The sequence below is a fragment of the Uloborus diversus genome, chromosome 6, assembly GCF_026930045.1.
Source record: "Uloborus diversus isolate 005 chromosome 6, Udiv.v.3.1, whole genome shotgun sequence".
Taxonomy (NCBI): Eukaryota; Metazoa; Arthropoda; class Arachnida; order Araneae; family Uloboridae; genus Uloborus; species Uloborus diversus.
In genome coordinates, this window is record NC_072736.1 from 73731583 (window position 1) to 73753101 (window position 21519).

General features: G+C 35.2%; 1 protein-coding gene across 1 annotated transcript in view; it reads left to right on the top strand.

The window, feature by feature from the left end:
• Positions 1-20949, top strand: part of LOC129224817 (kelch-like protein 10) — a 37088-nt gene extending 16139 nt beyond the window's left edge. The window contains exons 6-10 of the mRNA XM_054859366.1: positions 12954-13062; positions 13854-14186; positions 15587-15881; positions 18596-18656; positions 20693-20949. Of these exons, the coding sequence (XP_054715341.1) occupies positions 12954-13062; positions 13854-14186; positions 15587-15881; positions 18596-18615 (757 nt within the window). The 3' untranslated portion in view covers positions 18616-18656; positions 20693-20949. The remainder of the gene's footprint in view (positions 1-12953; positions 13063-13853; positions 14187-15586; positions 15882-18595; positions 18657-20692) is intronic.
• The last annotated feature ends 570 nt before the right edge of the window (positions 20950-21519 follow it).

Below are 21519 nucleotides of genomic sequence, written 5' to 3' on the forward strand. Positions count from 1 at the left end.
GCTGTGGTTCATGAAAGTTTCGAAAACGTTTCCGAGTATTTCGGAATTCTCCAAACAATTTTCAAAAACGTTTCTGAGAATTTCGGAATCCTTTTTCCGTGATTTTTTCTAAAAAATAATTCTTTACTATAGTATTGCATGCCATATCAGTTTCAATTTTTTCATATCTAAGAGCAATGAAACAAGCAATTTTAAAATCATTCGTGGATTTTTTTTTTCTTTCTGAATTTCTAATGCCAAATAGCATGGTTAACAGCATAACATATGCACAGTTATAAATTTTTGAAAATTTATGAAATAATATAGTAGTTTCATTCATAATCACAAAATCGTCGGGGGAGGGAATTGGAGTACTTTCTCAAAAGTGGGATTGTTTGTTAAACAATATTAAACTTCAGTTTTTAGCCTACTTTCCCAGTAAAAGTCAGAAAAAGAAGAAAAAAGCATGAAAGAAGGCTTAATGCATCTTAAAAATATCGTGAAAAACAAAAAAAAGTCAAAAATAAATAAAATAATTAAATAAATATTGAAAAATTAAAAATTGGAAAGTAGGGTATTGAGATGGGGAAAAATGTCTGTCGGTCTGTCTGTCGGTCTGTCTGTCGGTCTGTCTGTCTGTCGGTCTGTCTGTCTGTCCCCCCCTAATAACTTTTGAATGAATAGTCCGATTCGAACAAACTTTTTTTTGTTCGAAAGATCTCGGCGAGGACACCTCATTCCCATATTTCACTTTTTGATTTGAACTATTTTTTGTTCAATTTTGAACAGTTCAAAAAAACTTAACATTAGCGCCTACGGGGAAATTCAAAGCAATTCCGAACTGTGAGGCGAATTTACTTCAAACAAACTTTGTAGGAAAAAGCTTTTGATAAAAAACTTGTATATAAGATATCTTTTTGATTTGAACAATTTCCCGTTCAATTTTGAACAGTTCAAATCCCTTAACATTAGCGCCTACGGGGAAACTGAAAGTCAATGTAGATTCCGTACTTGAAGGCGGATTTACTTCAAACAAACTTTGTTGGAAATAGCTCTTGACGACCTACTCCCGACTCCGACTCCGAGAATTTAGGGGGACCTGACACCGACTCTGACTCCTGTTCCCGACAATTAATCGGACTCCGACTCCCCGACTTCGACTCTGACTTCGTAGCCTTGGCAAACATTTATACACGGAGGACAAATGACTGACTCCGATTCTTGGATATTCGACTCCGACTCTTTTATCCCAAAATGAGATTGACTCCGACTCCGACTCCGCTGCTGTGGTTTTAACTGTGAAATAATTATTGTTGATATGATTTGTTTTTATTTTCACGCTAAAGTTTTAATTTAGGTATTTAGTTTTCGGTGAATAAACTCGAAAAATATGCGCAGACGATTTTTTTTTTTTTTTTTTTTTGACAATGAAAATTATTTCTTTAAGTTGACATTTTATTGTTTTTTTTTATTTTGGTAAGTGCATTAATTCGTTTAAAAAATTATTTTCGGCAACAGGGGAAAAAGAAACGATTTTTTTTTATATGATGTATTTATTTTAATGAACTTATTATTATTTTTTCGTTTTGAAAGCTGTTAAAAAAATTTTTTAATGGAAAGAAGTGTATTAGCTGCTTTGTTTAAAAGGTGCTGCTATTTTATTTGTTCGTTTTTTTGAAGAAAAGTAAGGAATATTTTATTCCTAGAAATATGCTTAAAATATTAAAAAAAATATGTTTGAAAAAATTTGCGATTTTAGCTATTTTTGAGAATATTGATCAGGTACTAGAAAGTAGTATGGGTATACGGGAAAGTAGGCTCGTCTAGTTCTAGACGGAACTTCTTGTTCTCTCAATATTTTCAAGACAAAATTATCAACATATTGTATTTTTAATGCAGAACTTAAAAACATATCTTGTATCAAACTTGATAGCTTTTATTTTCGGATAAAATTTGACAGAACTTACCTACACTTTGCGTTCCGAAATTCGTTCACGTCAAGTCAATTTCTTTGACGAACAAAGTGTACCGAAAAGTACCAACAGAGAAATTGATGAATTTAAATATGACACCAAAGTCCCCCTGCTGGAACCATTCGAGTTTATTCTTCTGTTCTTGCCCTTTTCCAGTTTATCACAAATATAGATACTTAATCAAAATAGGTTACTGATTTTATTTTTAGAGTGTGCGCAAAATGCATTATATATTTTATTTATTAAAACATTGAACTCTATTACATGATTATTCCATTTCATATATACGAGAGTCCCCCCCCACACCATAAGAGTGATGGTGCACCCATAAAATGATATAAAGCGCCCCCCACCTTAAAAAAAAGCAACCCCTTGAAAATGTCAATGGCACAGTCTCTCACCATATGTGCATTGCATATTAATAACATAGTATTTAAAAACTGATCACTTTTAAAACGATGACATGAAATAATATTACTTTTTATTTCAGCATGTAAATGCAGCTGTTCCATTTTTGCCACTGACTCATTCCTCCTGACTGTCCTACATTAAACTAGTATATCCACGAAGGAAATGTTATTTTCGGAACTAATGTCAAGGAATTTTTTTATTGTTAACCACATTTAACAAAATGAATAAGCAGATGAATTAATTTCATAACTATGTTCTTACTAATAGATAACATGGTCATTTTCTAATGGTATAAATATTTTTAAATGAATGAATAAATTATAATAAAAAAAGAAATTATACCGGCACATTTTTTGTGAAGCATATTACAATACTAGAAAATATTTGCATTACCATATTTCTAATGAATTAAACAATTGATTTTTTTTTCTTTTTGAACCAAAATGTATGTACATCCAAGTATTTCGAAACAACTTTTCTGTGATTGCTTCTCAAATATAAATCTTACTTCATTTGCGTAATTAATCAGTTTCAGTTGGTTACAACAAATAGTACACCGCGCACATAGGTATATGTAGGATAACTCTAAATTATTTCGTTAAACCCAAAAACAGTTACAATTGGAGCCTCATCAAATGCAAATCAACAAAAATATAAATGTATATAACAACATGTTTTAAAATATTCATTAATACTTACAAGTGAACATGAGCGGAAGAAAATCTAAGTACCTCCATTACAACTGAATAAGTAATCCAAAGGGTTTCGTTTCATTAAGTATAAACACGGGTGTTGAAACTATTCACGCTTGAACACACAATATATATCTAATTATGGTCGCATTGGAAATTGTAAAGAAGCAAATGGTTATTAACTAACTTAATAGCTGCGTACATCGTCTAAAAAATCAAGGGCAGTCCAAAATGCAAAGGCGTAAAATTAGTTTCGACACATTTTACTACTCTCTAGACATGAAATAACAAGCAATCCAATGCTAAACAGTTGCTGACTGCAGCAACCATAGATAAGAAAAAAAGAAGTTCTCGTTATTTCCGACTCATTGGCGCCTGGTTGGAAGGATGAAATAGGTTTCGAAGCGTTGCGTCATCACTTCCGCTTCTAGATATCTTTAAATAACAAAAAGCTTTCTGAATATTGAGGAGTTCGCTATTGGATGAAGGATTCCTACTATTTCGGAAACGTTTCCGATATATCTAGAAACGTTTCCGATATTTGTTACAGTGTAGGTTTGAAAAACTACAGCCAAACTTTTTTGGATGCGGCCGGCATGAATTTTTTTTCCACATTAAAAGTTTAGGGTCAGTCCGCCCCTGAAGCCTGGAAATGCACAACCCTGGAATTCGAACTAATATTTTGAAAAATTCGAAGGCTGTAGGTGCTAAGGAGGTGTAGAAAAACGAAAGCACGTAAGGTTTAAACGTTTACTCTGCAGAAAGAGGACATTCTGTATCACAATACGAAGTATCAATTTTATTTAAAAAAAAAAAAAATGTGCTTAAAACTATGGTTTGTATATCAAACTAGCGCAGCCAGAAGTACCTTCTGGAGGGGATTTTTGATCAAAAATACCTTCTGCAGGGTTTTTTTAAAATCTAAAATACCTTCTGGAGAGTTTTTTTTTTAATCAAAAATACCTTCTGAAAGTTTTTTTTTTCCCTTTGATCAAAACAGCCCTTTCATATGCATAAACTACTGTATTAGAATTTGCATTTATATTAAAACCAATCCCTCTGGAGGGATTCACCCCAACCCGCCTCCCATCCTTCGCTGCGCCACTGGTACACAGTCAGTCCCACCGGCAGCACGTAATAATCATATTTTTTTAAACAGTGTTTTTTTTAATGAAGTTGATACTTTGTATTGTGATACATAATTGGTTTCCTTTCATTCAAATGTATACAAATTGAAAGCCAAAGCTTAAAACCCCAGGAATATAGTGCAAATATGGGTGATTCTCCAAAATGCTAACAATATTATGTCCCAGTAGCCTAACACAAAAGTTGTTTAACCCAGAAAGTGTTTTCATTTTTTAATAGTTAGAAATAACTAATCTGATGTTATTCTACTCTTATTAAAACAATAAATCATTTATTTTTTTCTAGAAAAATTGCTGAAAAACCAGAAAGTCACACTTTTGGCGTGTCCCTATCCGCTTTTCAAATGGACTTAAATTATTTAAAAATTTTGTATCAACATTCCACAAATTCAATTTGTAGTACAAAATTAAGCATTCCTAAAGGTGTAAAATAGCATTCTTTAAAAAAAAGTTAATTATCTAAATCATCGAGGTCCATTGTTTTAAACTTTGTCCCCAGGATTTCACATCATTCTCCTGTCCTAGGAATGAGTTCAATTATTATAGATAAAAAAAAAAGGAATTTTTAATCTGCTGTACAACAAAACTGTTTATTATCACCATTTTGTTGGATTCCTTGAGTATTTTGTTACTATGATTTGTCTGCTGTTCTCATTAACATTTGGAAGTTCAAGAACAGGTTATGTAACATTTTCGCTGTCATTCTCTTGGACAATATTTCTGTTTTAAATAAACGAAAAATTTCAACTCTATTCATAGTGTGTGATTGAATTAAGAGGTTAGAATACAAAAATAACATTATTTATCTTAAATAATCCTGGACCTACGTAACAGGCAAATTGTGTGAAAAATGTCATACTCTTGTCCTAAAAACATGTCATACTTTTGTCCTAAAACAAATATCATACTCCTGGTGCAAAAAAATCACTCTCCTAGCATTATTTCTCAAGCACTGGTAATGCTTCCCGTAGAATATAAGGATTAATTTCCAATACTTTTAGTTCGAAAATAAGATTAATTGGAAAAAAGAAAGTTAAATTTGGCAAACAATTAATAAACTAGTATGTTGTGGCCATCACGAAACTTTCTTCTATATTTTTCTTTTTTTTTTTTCTGATCCCTCCCCATGCTTGACGAGGAAGCAATATTCCCAACAAAAACAAAATGACACATGCAAAAACTTGACGACCATCCCAATGTCTGAATTATTGCAAAAGCAAAGCAAAGAGCGAAAATTGAAAGTTATTTTAAAAGCCTTGCTTGAATGAATTACAAATATTTTATTTGTTAACAAACATAAGATGGCAACAGTTAAAAATTTTAAATCATTGAAATAATATTTCCTATCATTTCCATACAATTAAAATCACGAGAAATACGCAGACGACAATCTATTACGATTTATCTTTCTTATTGTTGCATTAATAAAAATATTTTTATTCGCAAAAAAAAAAAAAAAAAATCAACACCTCTTGGAGCGATCGGCGTCAAAATAGAACCAAAGCCTGTTTACATATGGATTCACATATATTCCAAATTTCAACCAGAACGTAGCATTACTTCTTGAGATAGGGCACTCAAAATGGAAAAAAAGAACGGGTGATTGCGCTACCCCCTTTTTAGCTGTTGACACAAAAATAAAATCAGTTCTTATACCCACTAAGGGCTACTTGCCGATAAATTTTTCTTTCATTCCGTTCATTATTTCTTGAGATACAGCAGTCACAATTGACGACAAAAAACGTTCTATAGCTCAACCCCCGTTTGAGTTATTGACACCAAAATTGAATCAGCACCTGTTCCTGTTAATACCAACATATGGACCAAAATTTGTTTGATTCCGCCAGTTACTTCCTGAGGAATAGCAAGCACGCGTAACTCGAAAAACGTCCCATTGCTCCACCCCCCTTGGAGGAATTCGCGCCAAAAACTAATGGGCACAAGTTCACATACGGGCACATATGTGTACCAAATTTCGTTCGATTTCATGCGGTAGTTTTTGCTGTAGAGCGGCCACAAAAAACTGGTCACACACAGACGTGACACACATACATACACACATACATACATACACACACACACACACAGACAGACAGACATTTTCCAAAAATGGTCGAAATGGACTCAGCACACCTCAAAACGTTCGAATCCGTCAAAATTTGAAATTCGAAAATTTGCACGAATCCAATACTTTCTTCTATATATTAGATATAGAAGAAAGTAAAAATGTATCAGTGGAATAATTCTATTAATTTAATATTTTTTTGTTGTTGTTAAGACGAATCATTCCAAAGGAGATTTATTGGTTAGACATTTGTTTATCTTAATGTTGCTCAAATAGGTTAGTGAAGTTGCTATAAATTTCGTAGATGCTTAAATTAAAAGTAAAATGTGTATGTTATTAATATTGCTGATTCCAATTTTGCTTTACGTTTGTACTTCCTGAACCATAAAACAATTCGCGAGTAATCAGAAGGTAACTTTTGTTTTTGTAAATTGTATCATACTGTGTATTGCTAACTTAAAGAAAGTTTTAATGCAGCAATCGATTTTTTTTCGTTGAAATGAATGTCCGTTATTCGAAGTGTAAGGTATTCAGAGTGAATAATATGGAAGCACCTATGTGGGACTTGTACTCGAAGAAATTAGAGGTGTCCGTTAAGGGAGGTTTTACATAAATTTTGTTTTGCGATTTAATAACCATACTTTTTGATTTAGACTTCAGTTATTTCTTTATTATTGTAGTTACATTTTAGATAACTATTGAAGAAATTCATTTTGTAACTCTCCTGGTGCTGCTTGTCAGTCTCTTGCTGTATGAAAATTAAACCCCATTCTTACTTTCTTCTATATCTAATATATAGAAGAAAGTATTGGATTCGTGCAAATTTTCGAATTTCGAATTTTGACGGATTCGAACGTTTTGAGGTGTGCTGAGTCCATTTCGACTATTTTTGGAAAATGTCTGTCTGTGTGTGTGTGTGTGTGTGTGTGTGTTTGTGTGTGTGTGTGTGTATGTGTGTGTTACGTCTGTGTGTGACCAGTTTTTTGTGGCCGCCCTACAGCAAAAACTACCGCATGAAATCGAGCGAAACTTGGTACACACATGTGCCCCTATGTGAACTTGTGCCCATTGGTTTTTGGCGCGAATTCCTCCAAGGGGGGTGGAGCAATGGGACGTTTTTTGAATTACGCGTGATTGCTATTCCTCAGGAAGTAACTGGCAGAATCAAACAAAATTTGGTTCATATGTTGACAGTAACAGGAACAGGCGCTGATTCAATTTTGGTGCTAATAACTCAAACGGGGGTTGAGCTATAGAACGTTTTTTGTCGTCAATTGTGACTGCTGTATCTCAAGAAATAATGAACGGAATGAAAGAAAAAATTATCGGCAAGTAGCCCTTAGTGGGTATAAAAGCTGATTTTATTTTGGTTTCAACAGCTAAAAAGGGGGGTAGCGCAATCGCCCGTTCTTTTTTTCCATTGTGAGTGCCCTATCACAAGAAGTAATGCTACGTTCTGGTGGAAATTTGGAATATATGTGAATCCTTATGTAAACAGGCTTTGGTTCAATTTTGGCGCCAATCGCGCCAAGAGGTGCTGATTTATTTTTATTATCATTATTTTTTAGCGAATAAAATTAGCTTTATTAATGCAACAATAAGAAAGATAAATCGTAATAGATTATCGTCTGCTTATTTCTCGTGATTTTAATTGTATGGAAATGATCGGAAATATTATCTCAATGATTTAAAATTTTTAACTGTTGCCATCTTATGTTTTTTAACAAATAAAATATTTGTAATTAATTCAAGCAAGACTTTTAAAATAACTTTCAATTTTCGCTCTTTGCTTTGCTTTTGCAATAATTCAGACATTGGGATGGTCGTCAAGTTTTTGCATGTGTAATTTTGTTTTTGTTGGGAATATTGCTTCCTCCTCAAGCATGGGGAGGGATCAGAAAAAAAAAAAGAAAAATATAGAAGAAAGTTTCGTGATGGCCACAACATACTAGTTTGATGGTGTAACATAGCTAAAGTGAGTTTCCTATATTTTTCTCGTAAATAAGTTTCGAACAAAAGTAAGTATAATTTTTTCAGATTTTTTTCAGCACTTTATTTTTTTTAAAAAGTGATTGGAAAATGTCAGATTTTTGGAGAATCAGGGGTGCTTAGCCCCCTTAAAAGCAAGGGCGCACCCTCCCCCCAAAAGCAAGAGCCCCCAAAAAAGTGGAAAAGTACCCCTAACCCCCCTAAAAATTCCAATGGCGCATTCTGCGATATGACCTTCCCCCCAGGTGGGCACCCCAGGGAAAATCACCCATATATGGGTAGAAATGCCACACCCGTGCAAATTGAATGAGTATAAAATAATGTGAAAATTTAGTTAGTTGCAAGATTTTTTTTTTTAATTCTAGTAAAAATTACAGCTATAGCTGGGGCAAACCTAACCTGGCATTGTTGTAATGATGTGATTAGGATCTGTAACCTTTACAACGCTACAATATTTGGTTTGCCCCAACTCCAGATGTACATAATTAGGGTGATGACTTTATGAAAAATTCAATGATGACGCAACAGGTTTTTTTTTTGTGTCTTTTCATCTTATGTTTAATAATTTCTATGTTGTAATATTTATTGTGTTGTTTAAATTACCTTTCACCAGTTGGCAAAACTTTTTGTAAAATTGCAGCAATCTCGAAAACATTTCTGCACGCAATTTATTTTCTTGTTATTCTCTATATGGGTCATTCTCGCGAAAATGGTACGATTCACTTTCCGACACTTTTGAATTTTTTACTATCAATTTTAATAATCACCAAAAATTAATCATTTACTTTGATTATCCTTTTATTTGTGTGCAGTAAAATATTAAGGGCTGTACACGGGTAATTTGTGAAAATTTAAGAAATATTTTGATCTTTCTGATGCACACGAAGTGTAACGAAGTAGACAAATAATACTTCAAAAAATTGTTCTTATCATAAAGAAACGTTACAGTTACAGAAGAAGCATAACATGAAATAATGACTCTAAAACTTATTTTGCTTGCAATTTCAAGGGAAAATCGTGTTTAATCATGAATACAAATGAAGCACAGTTGACATTCAGAATCTCAAAATTATTAACTATTTGGAAAAAACAAGGGTGCCCAACCTCCTAAGAGCAAGGACGCACCCCCCTCACATTGCAAAGACACCCCCCCCCAAAAAAAAAGCAACAGTCTACCCCTCAAAAAGGAAACATACCTCTAAAAACACCCCACTAAAAATTTCAATGGTGCAGTCTTCGCCATGACCTCCCCCCCCCCCAGGTGGGCACCCCTGGAAAAAGGGATGTTTGTTGTATGTCGAATTCAAAGTGGCTAATTAAGCACGGAAGTTATTCTACCTAGAAAACATTACTACACTGTAACAAATTTCGGAAACGTTTCTAGATATATCGGAAACGTCTCCGAAATAGTAAGAATCCTTCATCCAATAGCGAACTCCTCATTATTCAGAAAGCTTTTTGTTATTTCAAGAAATCTAGAAGCGGAAGTGAGGCGCAATGCTTCGAAACGTATTTTATCCTTCCAACACTGGCGCCAGTGAGTCGAAAATAATGAGAGCTTATTTTTTCCTTTTCTATGGTTGCTGCAGTCAGCAACTGTTTAGCATTGGATTGCTTGTTATTTCATGTCTAGAGAGTAGTAAATTGTGTCGAAACTAATTTTACGCCTTTGCATTTTGGGCTGCTCTTGATTTTTTAGACGATGTACGCAGCTATTAAGTTAGTTAATAGCGATTTGCTTCTTTACAATTTCCGGTGCGACCATGATTACATATATATTGTGTGTTCAAGCGTGAATAGTTTCAACACCCGTTTTCATACTTAATGAAACGTTACCCTTTGGATTACTTATCCAGTTGTAATGGAGGTACTTAGATTTTCTTCCGCTCATGTTCACTTGTAAGTATTAATGAATATTTTAAAACATGTTGTTATATACATTTATATTTTTGTTGATTTGCATTTGATGAGGCTCCAATTGTAACTGTTTTTGGGTTTATCGAATTAATTTAAAGTTATCCTACATACCTATGAGCGCAGTGTACTATTTGTTGTAACTAATTGAAACTGATTAATTACGCAAAAGAAATAAGATTTATATTTGAAAAGCAATCACAGAAAAGTTATTTCGAAATACTTGGATATACATACATTGGTTCAAAAAAAAAAAAATCAATTGTTTAATTCATCAAAAATATGGTAATGCAAATGTTTTCTAGTATTGTAATATGCTTCACAAAAAATGTGCCAGTATTATTTATCTTTTTTTATTATAATTTATTCATTTATTTAAAAATATTTATACCATTAGAAAATGGCCCAGTTATCTATTAGTAAGCAACATAGTTATGCAATTAATTCATGTGCTTATTCATTTTGTTAAATGTGGTTGACAATAAAAAAATTCCTTGACATTAGTTGTTCGGTAAATAACATTTCCTTCGTGGATATACTAGTTTAATATAGGACAGTCAGGAGGAATGAGTCAGAGGCAAAAATGGAACAGTTGCATTTACAAGCCGAAATAAAAAGAAATATTATTTCATGTCATTGTTTTAAAAGTGATCCTTTTTTAAATACTATGTTATTAATATACAATGTACATATGGGGAGAAGACGAGGGGCGTTCACCACGCAGACTGCCATTGACATTTTCAGGGATTTGCTTTTTTTAAGGGGGGGGGGGGCGCTTTATAGCATTTTATGGGTTCACCATCACTCTTACGGTGTGGGGGGGGGGAATCTCGTATATATGAAATGGAGTAATCATGCAATAGAATTCAATGTTTTAATAAATAAAATATGTAATGCATTTAGCGCACATTGTAAAAATAAAATCAGTAACCTATTTTGATTAAGTATTTATATTTGTGATGAACTGGAAAAGGGCAAGAACAGAAGAATCACCCCGAATGGTTCCAACAGGAGGACTTGGTGTCATATTTAAATTATCCAATTTCTCTGTTGGCACTTTTCGGCACACTTTGTTCGTCAGAGAAATGACGCGACGGGAAGGTAAGTTCTGTCAAATTTTATCCGAAAATAAAAGCTATCAAGTTTGATACAAGATATGTTTTTAAGTTCTGCATTAAAAATACAATATGTTGATAATTTTGTCCTGAAAATATTGAGAGAAAAACTGAAGTTTAAGATTGTTTAACAAACAATCCCACTTTTGAGAAAGTACCCCCCTCCCCTCCCCTGACGATTTTGTGAATAGGAATGAAACTACTATATTATTTCATAAATTTTCAAAAATTTATAACTGTGCATATGTTATGCTGTTAATCATGCTATTTGTCATTAGAAATTCAGAAAAAAAAAAAAAAAAACCACGAATGATTCTAAAATTGTTTGTTTCATTGCTGTTAGACATGAAAGAACTGAAACTGATCTGGTATGCAATACTATAGTAAAGAATTATATTTTAGAAAAAATCACGGAAAAAGGATTCTGAAATTCTCGGAAACGTTTTTGAAAATTGTTTGGAGAGTTCCGAAATACTCGGAAACGTTTTCGAAACTTTCATGAACCACAGCTGCACAGAATACTCAGAAACATTTCTGGAAATTACGGAAAGAGGATTCCGAAATACTCAGAAACGTTTCTGAAAATTACAGAAAGAGTATTCCAAAATACTCAGAAACATTGAAAGAGGATTCCGAAATATTCAGACACGTTTCTTGACATTATAGAAAGAGAATTCCGAAATACTCAGAAACGTTTTTGAAAATTTCATGAACCGCAGCAGCACGATATACTCAGAAACGTTTCCGGATTTTTTTTACAGTGTAGGCATGATACAACTAGATCATTTTAGTCTCGAAGAATGCGCAATATGATCCATACAAAATGCTTAGTCATAAATAACAAACAGTTTTTAGGGGAGAGTTTTAAAAGGTGTATTTTTGTAATTATATAAACGTACAAAATATAGGTTAACTCTGAGGTTCTCAAAATAGGTGCCACAGGGAGAGGTGAGTGGTGCCGCAAAGTGTTCATTGTATCAAATCTTTGTTGTTAATGAAACAAAAAGATTTTATGATTGTTCCCTGAAAAGCCTTCGGGTGGAGCAGGGCGGGGAGTCTCGATGGGTACCCGGTTTAAGATATTTTAATTCCAATAAAAATATCAAATGCGGATGGCACCGCTTCTCTTCATAAAATGCTTTCTTTCAACCCGCAAACAATAAGTGCGAACCCTGTATCTACATTTCTATTTTTTTCCACAAAAATATACATAAATATGTAAGCAGGATGCTTATTTATCTCTATATCATTCAAACCTCACACGATAAAGTATTAGGGGTGAGAAAATTACAAATTTTCAAAATTGCCAATACGTTTCAAAGTTTGGGAACCCATCTTTATTAACTTGTATTGTTGTTGTACTTCAGCGCGATTTCTATTTATATTTTAACTTTTAAGCACTTGCACTTTCCTCATGTTCTCTTTCGTGTTCCAAATACAAATATCTTAGAGTCCTTTATAATTTACTTATTTGCAAACCTTTATGCTCAATTACACACAATCAAGTGGAGAATCACTAAATAATAAAATGAGCAATTGGCGGTAATAATTAAAATTGATAAAAAAGGTGAAGAATTCAAAAGTTTCGGACCTACGTTTTATTCGCGAGAATGTCCCGTGTGTACATTTTCTTAAAACTCGAAGCTTTAATTTTTCACTTTTAATTTCAGATGTTACGTAAGCGTGGCTGTTTTGGAAGGTTATATCTATGCTATGGGTGGATATGATGGACATCATAGACAAAATACTGTAGAAAGATACGACTACAGAACAAACCAGGTATGAACATTTTAACGTTCTCCTTACATTTGAGGATACGTTACGTAATGGCGTTGCATCCTTGAGTCAAAAGTTCTAGTTTCAATTCGTGTAATTCATAATAGCTTGAAACTAGAAAATAGTTTAATTTTCCCAGAATTTAATTTTAATTTTTTTTTCTTAGAATATCATCTTTCCAAATCACGGCGTGACCTAGTGTGACGCCACAAAGGACGACGGCTCTGAGCACTCAATGTTTACATTTGAGAACATTTAGTATAATAATTTAACAGTACACAGGTATATCCTATGTAGCACAAATATATCCTATTTTAACTTTCAACTCTGGTGACGTCATGCGCAAAAGTGTCATTTTCAAATAACCTATCTGCATACTACTTTAGTTATTTTTGAATTAAATAATGAGTTGGTATAAGAGAAAATAGTTTTCAGATGTGGGTTTTCTCAATGTTCCTACAAAAAAAAAAAAAAAAAAAAAAAAAAAAAAAAAAATCAAAAAGTGTGCTGCAACTCAATTTTGCCGCTATTTGTTGCATCTCCATGACAACGTGGCAGTTAATGAGAGAGCATTGGTTGAGACTTCTTCCAGTGTAGCACCATAGTTTATCTATAAAATAGTTATACAAACTAAAGTTTGTTCGGAAAACAATACTCTTACCACAAAACTAAAAAGATCATTAGAGTGTCGAAACCCTCAATTCCTGATCCATTGCTGGGTTCCGATCCATAATTTGGGAAATCGCTTGCACAACTCAAGACATTTCCGGAAACATTTTGTTCTTTTGTTCCAGTGGTCCTGGGTGACGCCCATGAATGTGCAAAGAAGCGATGCCTGCGCCACAACTCTTAATGGCCAGATCTACATTGTGGGCGGCTTCAACGGAACCGAATGTCTCCAATCTGGGGAATTTTACAATCCAATCATTGATCAGTGGACGGAAATACCAAGTATGGTCCACAGACGATCCGGAGTTTCGGTCATCGGCCACCACGGCCGGATCTATGCTCTGGGAGGATACAATGGCATATCTCGTTTGATAAGTGCGGAAACGTTCGAGCCAGGAGCTGCTCAATGGACCCCAATGGCAGACATGCTGCATCCTAGAAGTAACTTCGCTGTGGAAGTAAGTGTTCAGCTGTTGATCAGTTGAAGATGATTTGGCTCCCATTTATTATACTCTAATCGAAGTCTAAATTGAAGTCACACTGTAAAAAGGATTCAGAAACGTTCCTGGAAAAAAATGGGCAGCTGATGCGCCCAATTTCAGCCAGTAACATATCTTGCAAAAAACAGAAATGTTTTCCGCTAAGAGTCGGTGACCTTCCTGAAATCATCCTCAAATCTTTCTAAATAATACAGAAATATCTCCGGTAAAAGCCAGTTACGTTTCTGGAACCTCCAAAGAACACTTTAACCGAATTTAAGAAGTAGTTGGAGCCTTCCTGATTTGCTGAGAAAGCTCCAAAAGCATTCATTCCAACTAGGGCCGACACTGACAGAACAACAAGTACCACGCACCTCATCAACTTGCAATTCCAGCAAAGCTGAGAAATTCAGACTTAAATTCGCTGTTCCCATTGGGAGTTTAGTTGATCTGGAAGGGCCGTAATCGCTCTAAAGCCGATGCACTTAATAAATACATTCGGTTAATCTTTAAACTGGTAGCTAAAATATTTTTCCCAACAGTGAGAAGTCTACATTCGGGAAACTTGGAGTAATTCGGGAAACTTTTGACAAAGGTACTTAATGTTCTCAGGGAATAGGTGAAAAACTGGGAAATCCCGAGACGTTCCATGTAAATTAGCAATAACGTTTTGGAATTTTTTTACATTGCATAAAAGAAATATCTCTTTGTCCGTTGTTGTTCTTGTTCTTTTTTTTTTTTTTTGTCTTTCGTGCATTATTATGAGGCAGATTTCTTGAGACAAACTAAAATACGTGAAGAAACACCAAGACTCACAATCAAGCAATTAGTTGTTTAACAAGGGCAAACAACTTGACCCGGAACGCATTTTCATTTGCCCGTCTATCGTAGCGATCCTCTTCAAAATTGACCTGAACTGCACAAAGTGAACGCTCTACGCAGCCAAGGCCGTAGACGTCGCCATAGCCGTTCTTGAAGCTTTCAGCTCAATTTAACTCCCTTTTTTTGTTTTATTGTATATCATTTTGTACTTGCCATACGACAACAACAACAACAAAGTCGACGATTTACCTTCGAAGCATTTTTCTTACTTTGATATTATCTCTTGGAAACTAAACTCCCTAAAGGTTTCAACTCCTTCTTAAGTAGTGTTACTTAAGAAGCTGCATCGTTACAAGAAACCATTATGAGAATATAGTTTCTTAGAGAATTTCGAGAAAACGGGTTTCTTTTTTGTGTGCAGTTCTCACTGACTATTACTGAAGTTCTTACTGATGCGCACGATCTAAAACAGTAGTCTGAATTTGCACCTAAATCTATATGGTACGGTTTTAAATTTTCGTGATAAACTTGGCTTATGAAAGCTCTTGTTCATTCAGGTGATGGATGACATGATCTTTGTGATTGGTGGCTTCAATGGCACGACTACCATCTTCCACGTAGAGTGCTTCGACGATCGAACAAACGAATGGTACGAAGCGACTGACATGAATGTTTCCCGGTCAGCCCTCGCCGCATGTGTCATCCCCGGGCTACCAGACGTCAGCAGTTACATCCATCAGAACCGAAGCGGACTTATGGAGGAGAAAAGGCAGAAGCTCAAGCAGCAAAGTCTGGAATCCTCGAGAGCAAGATACGTGCCGTTGGGTGAAATTGAAGAAGATGATGACAATGGTGAGCAATTATAGAGTAGGATCAGAGCAGGTCAGGTATTATAATGAGCCCCCTTAATGCGCTTGCCTGTAACCCCAGGACTTGTTAATGTTTAGGCAGAAATTTTAAGCGCTTAATTTTAAAGAATATACCATGGGCGCTCATATGCAAAATTTTAAGGGGGGGGGAGGTCAGATATTTCCCCCATGGTTTAGCAGGGTATTTTTCTCATGAAAACCAATTTCAGTGCAGATTAGAGCGATTAAAATTTGACATTTTTTATAACTTATTCATTAATTTCTGGAGAATAAATATTTTTATATTTTTGCAAAGAAAAAGTACTAAAAGCAAGGAAGATCTAATTTCTAAGAAGAGGGGGGGGGGACTTGATCCCCACTTGCCCCCCTATATGGGTGTCCATGGTATATACTCTATTCTATGTAAGCTTATGAGAGAGGCCATGAGAATTTCCTCACATCTTACAGTTAGCAAGATATTTAGATAAAAAGTACTGAACCAGCAAACTTAATAAGCAATACGTAATACGCAATAATAAACAATAAGCTTATAATTTGCAGCCTACTAAAACACAATGTTCTTAAAGTTCAACATACCTACCCCGCTGGAAACATCAATATGTTGTTCACGCATGTGCAATTCAGAAATTGAAGTCAAGATCCAAAATTAACGGCTAAAACGTTGCTGTTGTAGCCAAACGGAACCGAAGAGGGACCTCTACACGTGAGACATCAACGGTTGCAGCGGTCATTGGTAAGACGATATCTTCCACTTCTGTGTGCCCAAGGGTATGCATGAATGAACTGTATGCCCAGGGGCCGGGGTAGCCCAATCGATAGAGTGTCGGATTCGGGGCCGGAGGGTCCTGAGTTCGAACCTCGATGGTCGAAGACCCACTGTCGTCATTAAAGGGGACTGGGCGACGTTAAATATGCTCGTGGTCTCAATGTCCTCCAAGTGAAACGATACCTCTGGGGGTGCTAGCACCAGGTAGCTATTACCTCCTGGTCTAGTTCTAAATTCTCATTAACTGTTCGATCCGGTGATGGTGCTGCCATCTGTCGGTATAAAAAATAATGGAGGCAAGGCACTTAGTATGCAGTCCTCGACATAAATACAGTTGTAGTCAGTTGTGACTCGGAATCGAAACTGTATGCCCACGCACCACGAGTTTGTGTTCCCTTCTCACTCCAATCCAAAGGGACACGATTAAAGTGGTGCCGCCAAATGTCAGTTGGACTGTGTTTGATTGGGGCAATGTTATGTTCACAGATGAGTCAAGATTTGCTCTGCAACCTGATGTCAAGCGTGTAAGAGTTCGGAGAGAACAAGGCATTCGTAATCGGCCCCAGAACATCACCGAACAGCACACATTCCGAGGAGGAAGAATCATGATCTGGGCAGGGATTTCGTGGGGTATCGCACCGACATGCACAACTTGCACATCTACAGACAGGGTTGTGTGACGGCTATGCGGTATCGGAATGAAATCCTAGACCACACTGTGAGATTGTACGCTGCAGCAGTGGGTCCTGCTTTCATTTTAAGAGACGATATTGCACGTCCCCGTAGAGATGCCATCGTTGGCTACCATCTGTAGAATGAGAGTAGCGCGCGTATGGACTGGCCGGCGTACCCACACGACCTTAATTCCATTGAAAATCTTTGGGATGCCCTCGTCCTTGCTCTTAGTACACGTTTACCACCCGCAGCCACTCTCACAGAGTTGGAAACTGCTCTACATGAGGAATGGCGATTACTCGACTCTGAAGAGTCGAGTAATCGCCATCTTTAATACTCTCTATTATATCTCTAATAGTAATCTAATTATAATCTCTAATAGTACTCTATTATATCTCTAATAGTAATCTAATTATAATCTCTAATAGTACTCTATTTATATCTCTAATAGTAATCCCACCATGCTTTCAATGAGGTAGTTGATTACCTCATAAAAAGCATGTTTACACTCTGTAAACTTTGAATGCAGATGAGGGATGCTCACATCCCCTATTAAAGTCAGTTTTTGTTGTTTGTTTGAAATTAAACAGTATTTTGTAAATGACTACGATGTGACGTCATCTTATAATTTATGAAAATTTACTATTGTTTTCATCTCTGTATGTAATTTTTTGTTTTGTTCATTGCATTAACATATTTGCTACATTTCTGCCGCATTTCATTTCAATCAAAGCAGTACTTATCCATTTTTTCGCATTTTACCTCTCCGTGCTTAACTTTTGGCAGTGAGTGTATGTATTGACTTTCTGCTGTCTGCTGTCACCCCTAGCTCAAATCCAGGCCCGTAACCAGGTCAAGCCCCAAACTTCCAACATAGCTGATATGATGGTCCCGTCATACATCTTGTTCATCCTTGATATATTTTGTATAAAGCAATACGTTTTGAATTTATGTTTTTGCAACCTTAAGCTGCTTACTCAAGCATCATGTTTGTGAAAGATGTCCTACAACCGTTCAAGCACGCTTGTACAAGCTTACTTGAGCGGGTACCTTAATATTGCTGCATTGATGTCAGCAGAAGATTTTGACAATTTTCTACTCTTTCTTTCTTTTTTTTTTTCTGGGCAGACACGAGAGCTTCCGTGACCTATGGGCCCCGGTGCCATGACACCGGCTGCACCAATCATAAGGGGTCCACGGGGAAGATACGTTCTCGGCTTTTTCTGTTATTGCTGATGGACATTTTTTTTTTACAGATATGACGATAATCATATGATGTTGACAGCTTGCTGTAAAAGTTGTGAATGTATTTCCTTTGTAAGTATCTTTTACACTTTTGATATTTTAAACTCTTTTTACATTAATTACGATCTTTCATTGTGGATTCCATTCACTTACGTTGCCAAATGAATAAACACAAATAATATAATTTACAAAGCGATTTGTCTAAAATTGACTTTTAAAATATAAGATGTGAAAAGCATTACGATGAATCTATTGTCGTACAGTGCCAAATGAGTTTTTCTGCACTTTTGCCCTAGGCATTAGCATAGCAAAACACATATTTTGCAGATATCGTTTCTATTTCTAAGAACTATTATAAAAAAATTATAATAAATTTTTGCACTTGTTCTGAACAAGTCAATCAAAAAACGTAGAGAATTTAACCTCGAGACACACATTGCTTTTATTGACTGCGAAAAACCCTTCGATTGTGTAGACAGGGAGAGATAATGGAATATTCTGATAGAGTGCGGATACACAGGTATCAGGAATATTTGTATCAGGATTTTGTTATGTGCTTTATCTCTGTCTGTATCATTTATGTGCATTGCATTTATGGTCAAGAAATTTTTCAAAAGTTTCTTTTTAAAGGACTAGGGGGCTCTGCCCCTAGCTCGTTAACGCTCACCACTTCCCGAAGATTGCTTCGCAAAGATTTAAATCGTCAATTAAAAAGAAATATATTAAAAATGCATCATATATGAGCTCCCTTTTCGAACATAAAGCACCCCTTCCCCGGGTTTCAAAATACCTTGTACTTGCAGAGCCGTAAGGGCTAAGGGGCTCCTGAGCATTGCAATACTGCAATTTTGTAACGTTTGAAAATTCGCTTTCATATTCGTGGTCTCTAGTAATATATTTTGCTTTTAGCTCGGATCTTGAATTGAGTTGAGCTTAAGATTTGCCGTTAAAATCGAAACTCTTAAAATTTGTCAATAAGAAAGAATAAACAAACGAATCTAAAAGACGTAACTATGGCAACGCCAAATAAAACATCAATAATTTGAATGGAAATGAGATTTTTTTAACTTGATTAAAACTGCTTGTAACTTTTTTTTCTTTCAGATAGAAGCTTAGTTTTTCGACCAAAGTTCGAGTTAGATCTGGAGTAAAAAAAGCCGCTCTCTCCAGTGGTATCAAAAAGAAAACTGTGGGACAATTCGTTCACTTTTAACTGAGAGATTTAATGAAGAAAGTAGTGCGTAAATTTTAGTTAAGCCTAAAAACGTTCGAGCTAAAATCGCAAATAACTCCCGCCGTATTTAAATTAGAGCATTGAAACAAATTGCGTTGAACGCGGAAAATTCTACCCTTTCCAACGATCTATAATAATAATATGTGCAAGTAATTTTTCACCCCTTTAATAGGCAATAATAGGCAATTCACGCGAAATTTGAACTTAAAAAATTAATTAGAAAAAAAATAATTCGAAATTTAAAAAACAAAACTCCAGGAGCAAACCACCAGGGCTCGAAGTAATTTTGTACAAAATTTCAGATCTGTAGGTGCTATGGGGTCTCCTGGACGCAGGCCCGCCACAGACTTCCTTTCAAAATTTTCTTTAACCTTACTTTTTTTTAATATAAAGAGATAACGAGATACAGTAAGAAGAGACAGTATGTTATAAAGGGATGTCCGAGGCTCTGTGGTAGAAGCTTCGCTTCGCACTCTCGAGGTTCTGGGTTCGATTCCCACTGGTCTCCTGGGTGAAATTTCCTTCTCTTTGAGATGAAAATCTTTCCTGTGTTTCTTAGCTGGCAATTCCGCTTTGATTGTGGTTCTCTTTGCATGTGAAGTTGATTAGTATCTGGTATAGAAAGCAAAAGATCATTAAGGGAAGATTTTTTGAAGTGGTTTTTAGCAAAGGGATTATTTGGTAGTGAATATTTTCACATTTATTAACGAACATTTCTATTTTTATTCCAGTTCGTTAAAAACTATTTTGTGATTATTTTGAGCGTTGAGTGCATCTAATAAATGTACGTGAGAAATACTTCTGACGGGTTTTTTTGTTTAAAAACTACTTTTAAATGTGAGAATTAATTTTTCCTTCCTTTTTTGAAATTTAGAACTTGTGCAGACAGTTACAGAAATCAGAAAAGGTGAGATTTTCAGAAAAATAAAGCGACGAATCGTAAGATGTCAGCATTCAAGGAGATCAGGAAGAGAAGTATTAAGCGAGACACCACCCTGATGTGATCATTCAACATCTTTTATGTGCCCATATCTTCTTTTTAACGAAAACATCCAAATACGAACGTTTTAAAGGATTGACAAACATCAGAGCAGACGAAGAAAAATGTAAATTAGAATGATTAGTAATTAAAGAAGGTTAGCAGTGAATTGCTGGAATTTCGATTCTTGTTTGGCTTTTATTGTTTTTGGAGTTGTAAAAATCAAGTTCATTAATCAAAATCTTATGCGCCCGCGCTAAAGAGTTCAAATTTCTAGTTCTTTGATATTGTCAGTAGACATTTTTCTGTCCTTATGATAAACGGTGAAGCCTAGTGGCTCAGTGGTAGTGTTTCGCGCTTCCACGCCGCAAAGGTTTCATAATTAATTCAGATTTTAAATTTATTACTAGTTGCGTCGCCGGATTTGCACGGTCTGCCTCGAAAATAAAAGTTATGTCAAATTACACGCGTTGTTCAACAATCAGGCTTGAAGAAAAAAAAAATAAATCAATAAACTTTTGGGGCCGTTTGCAGAAAAATGTCCAAAAAGGAAACATTTTAAATCTCCTGATTGCAGAAAAAGCCTCAATACAAAAACCAGAATTTTATTTGTTCATATTCGAGAAAAAAAATAGCAACAGATCTTTCATTTAATGATTTTCTTCAAGCTACAAATTTTAATAAAAGTTCTAGCTGCGTCGCCCGGCTTTACACGATCTACC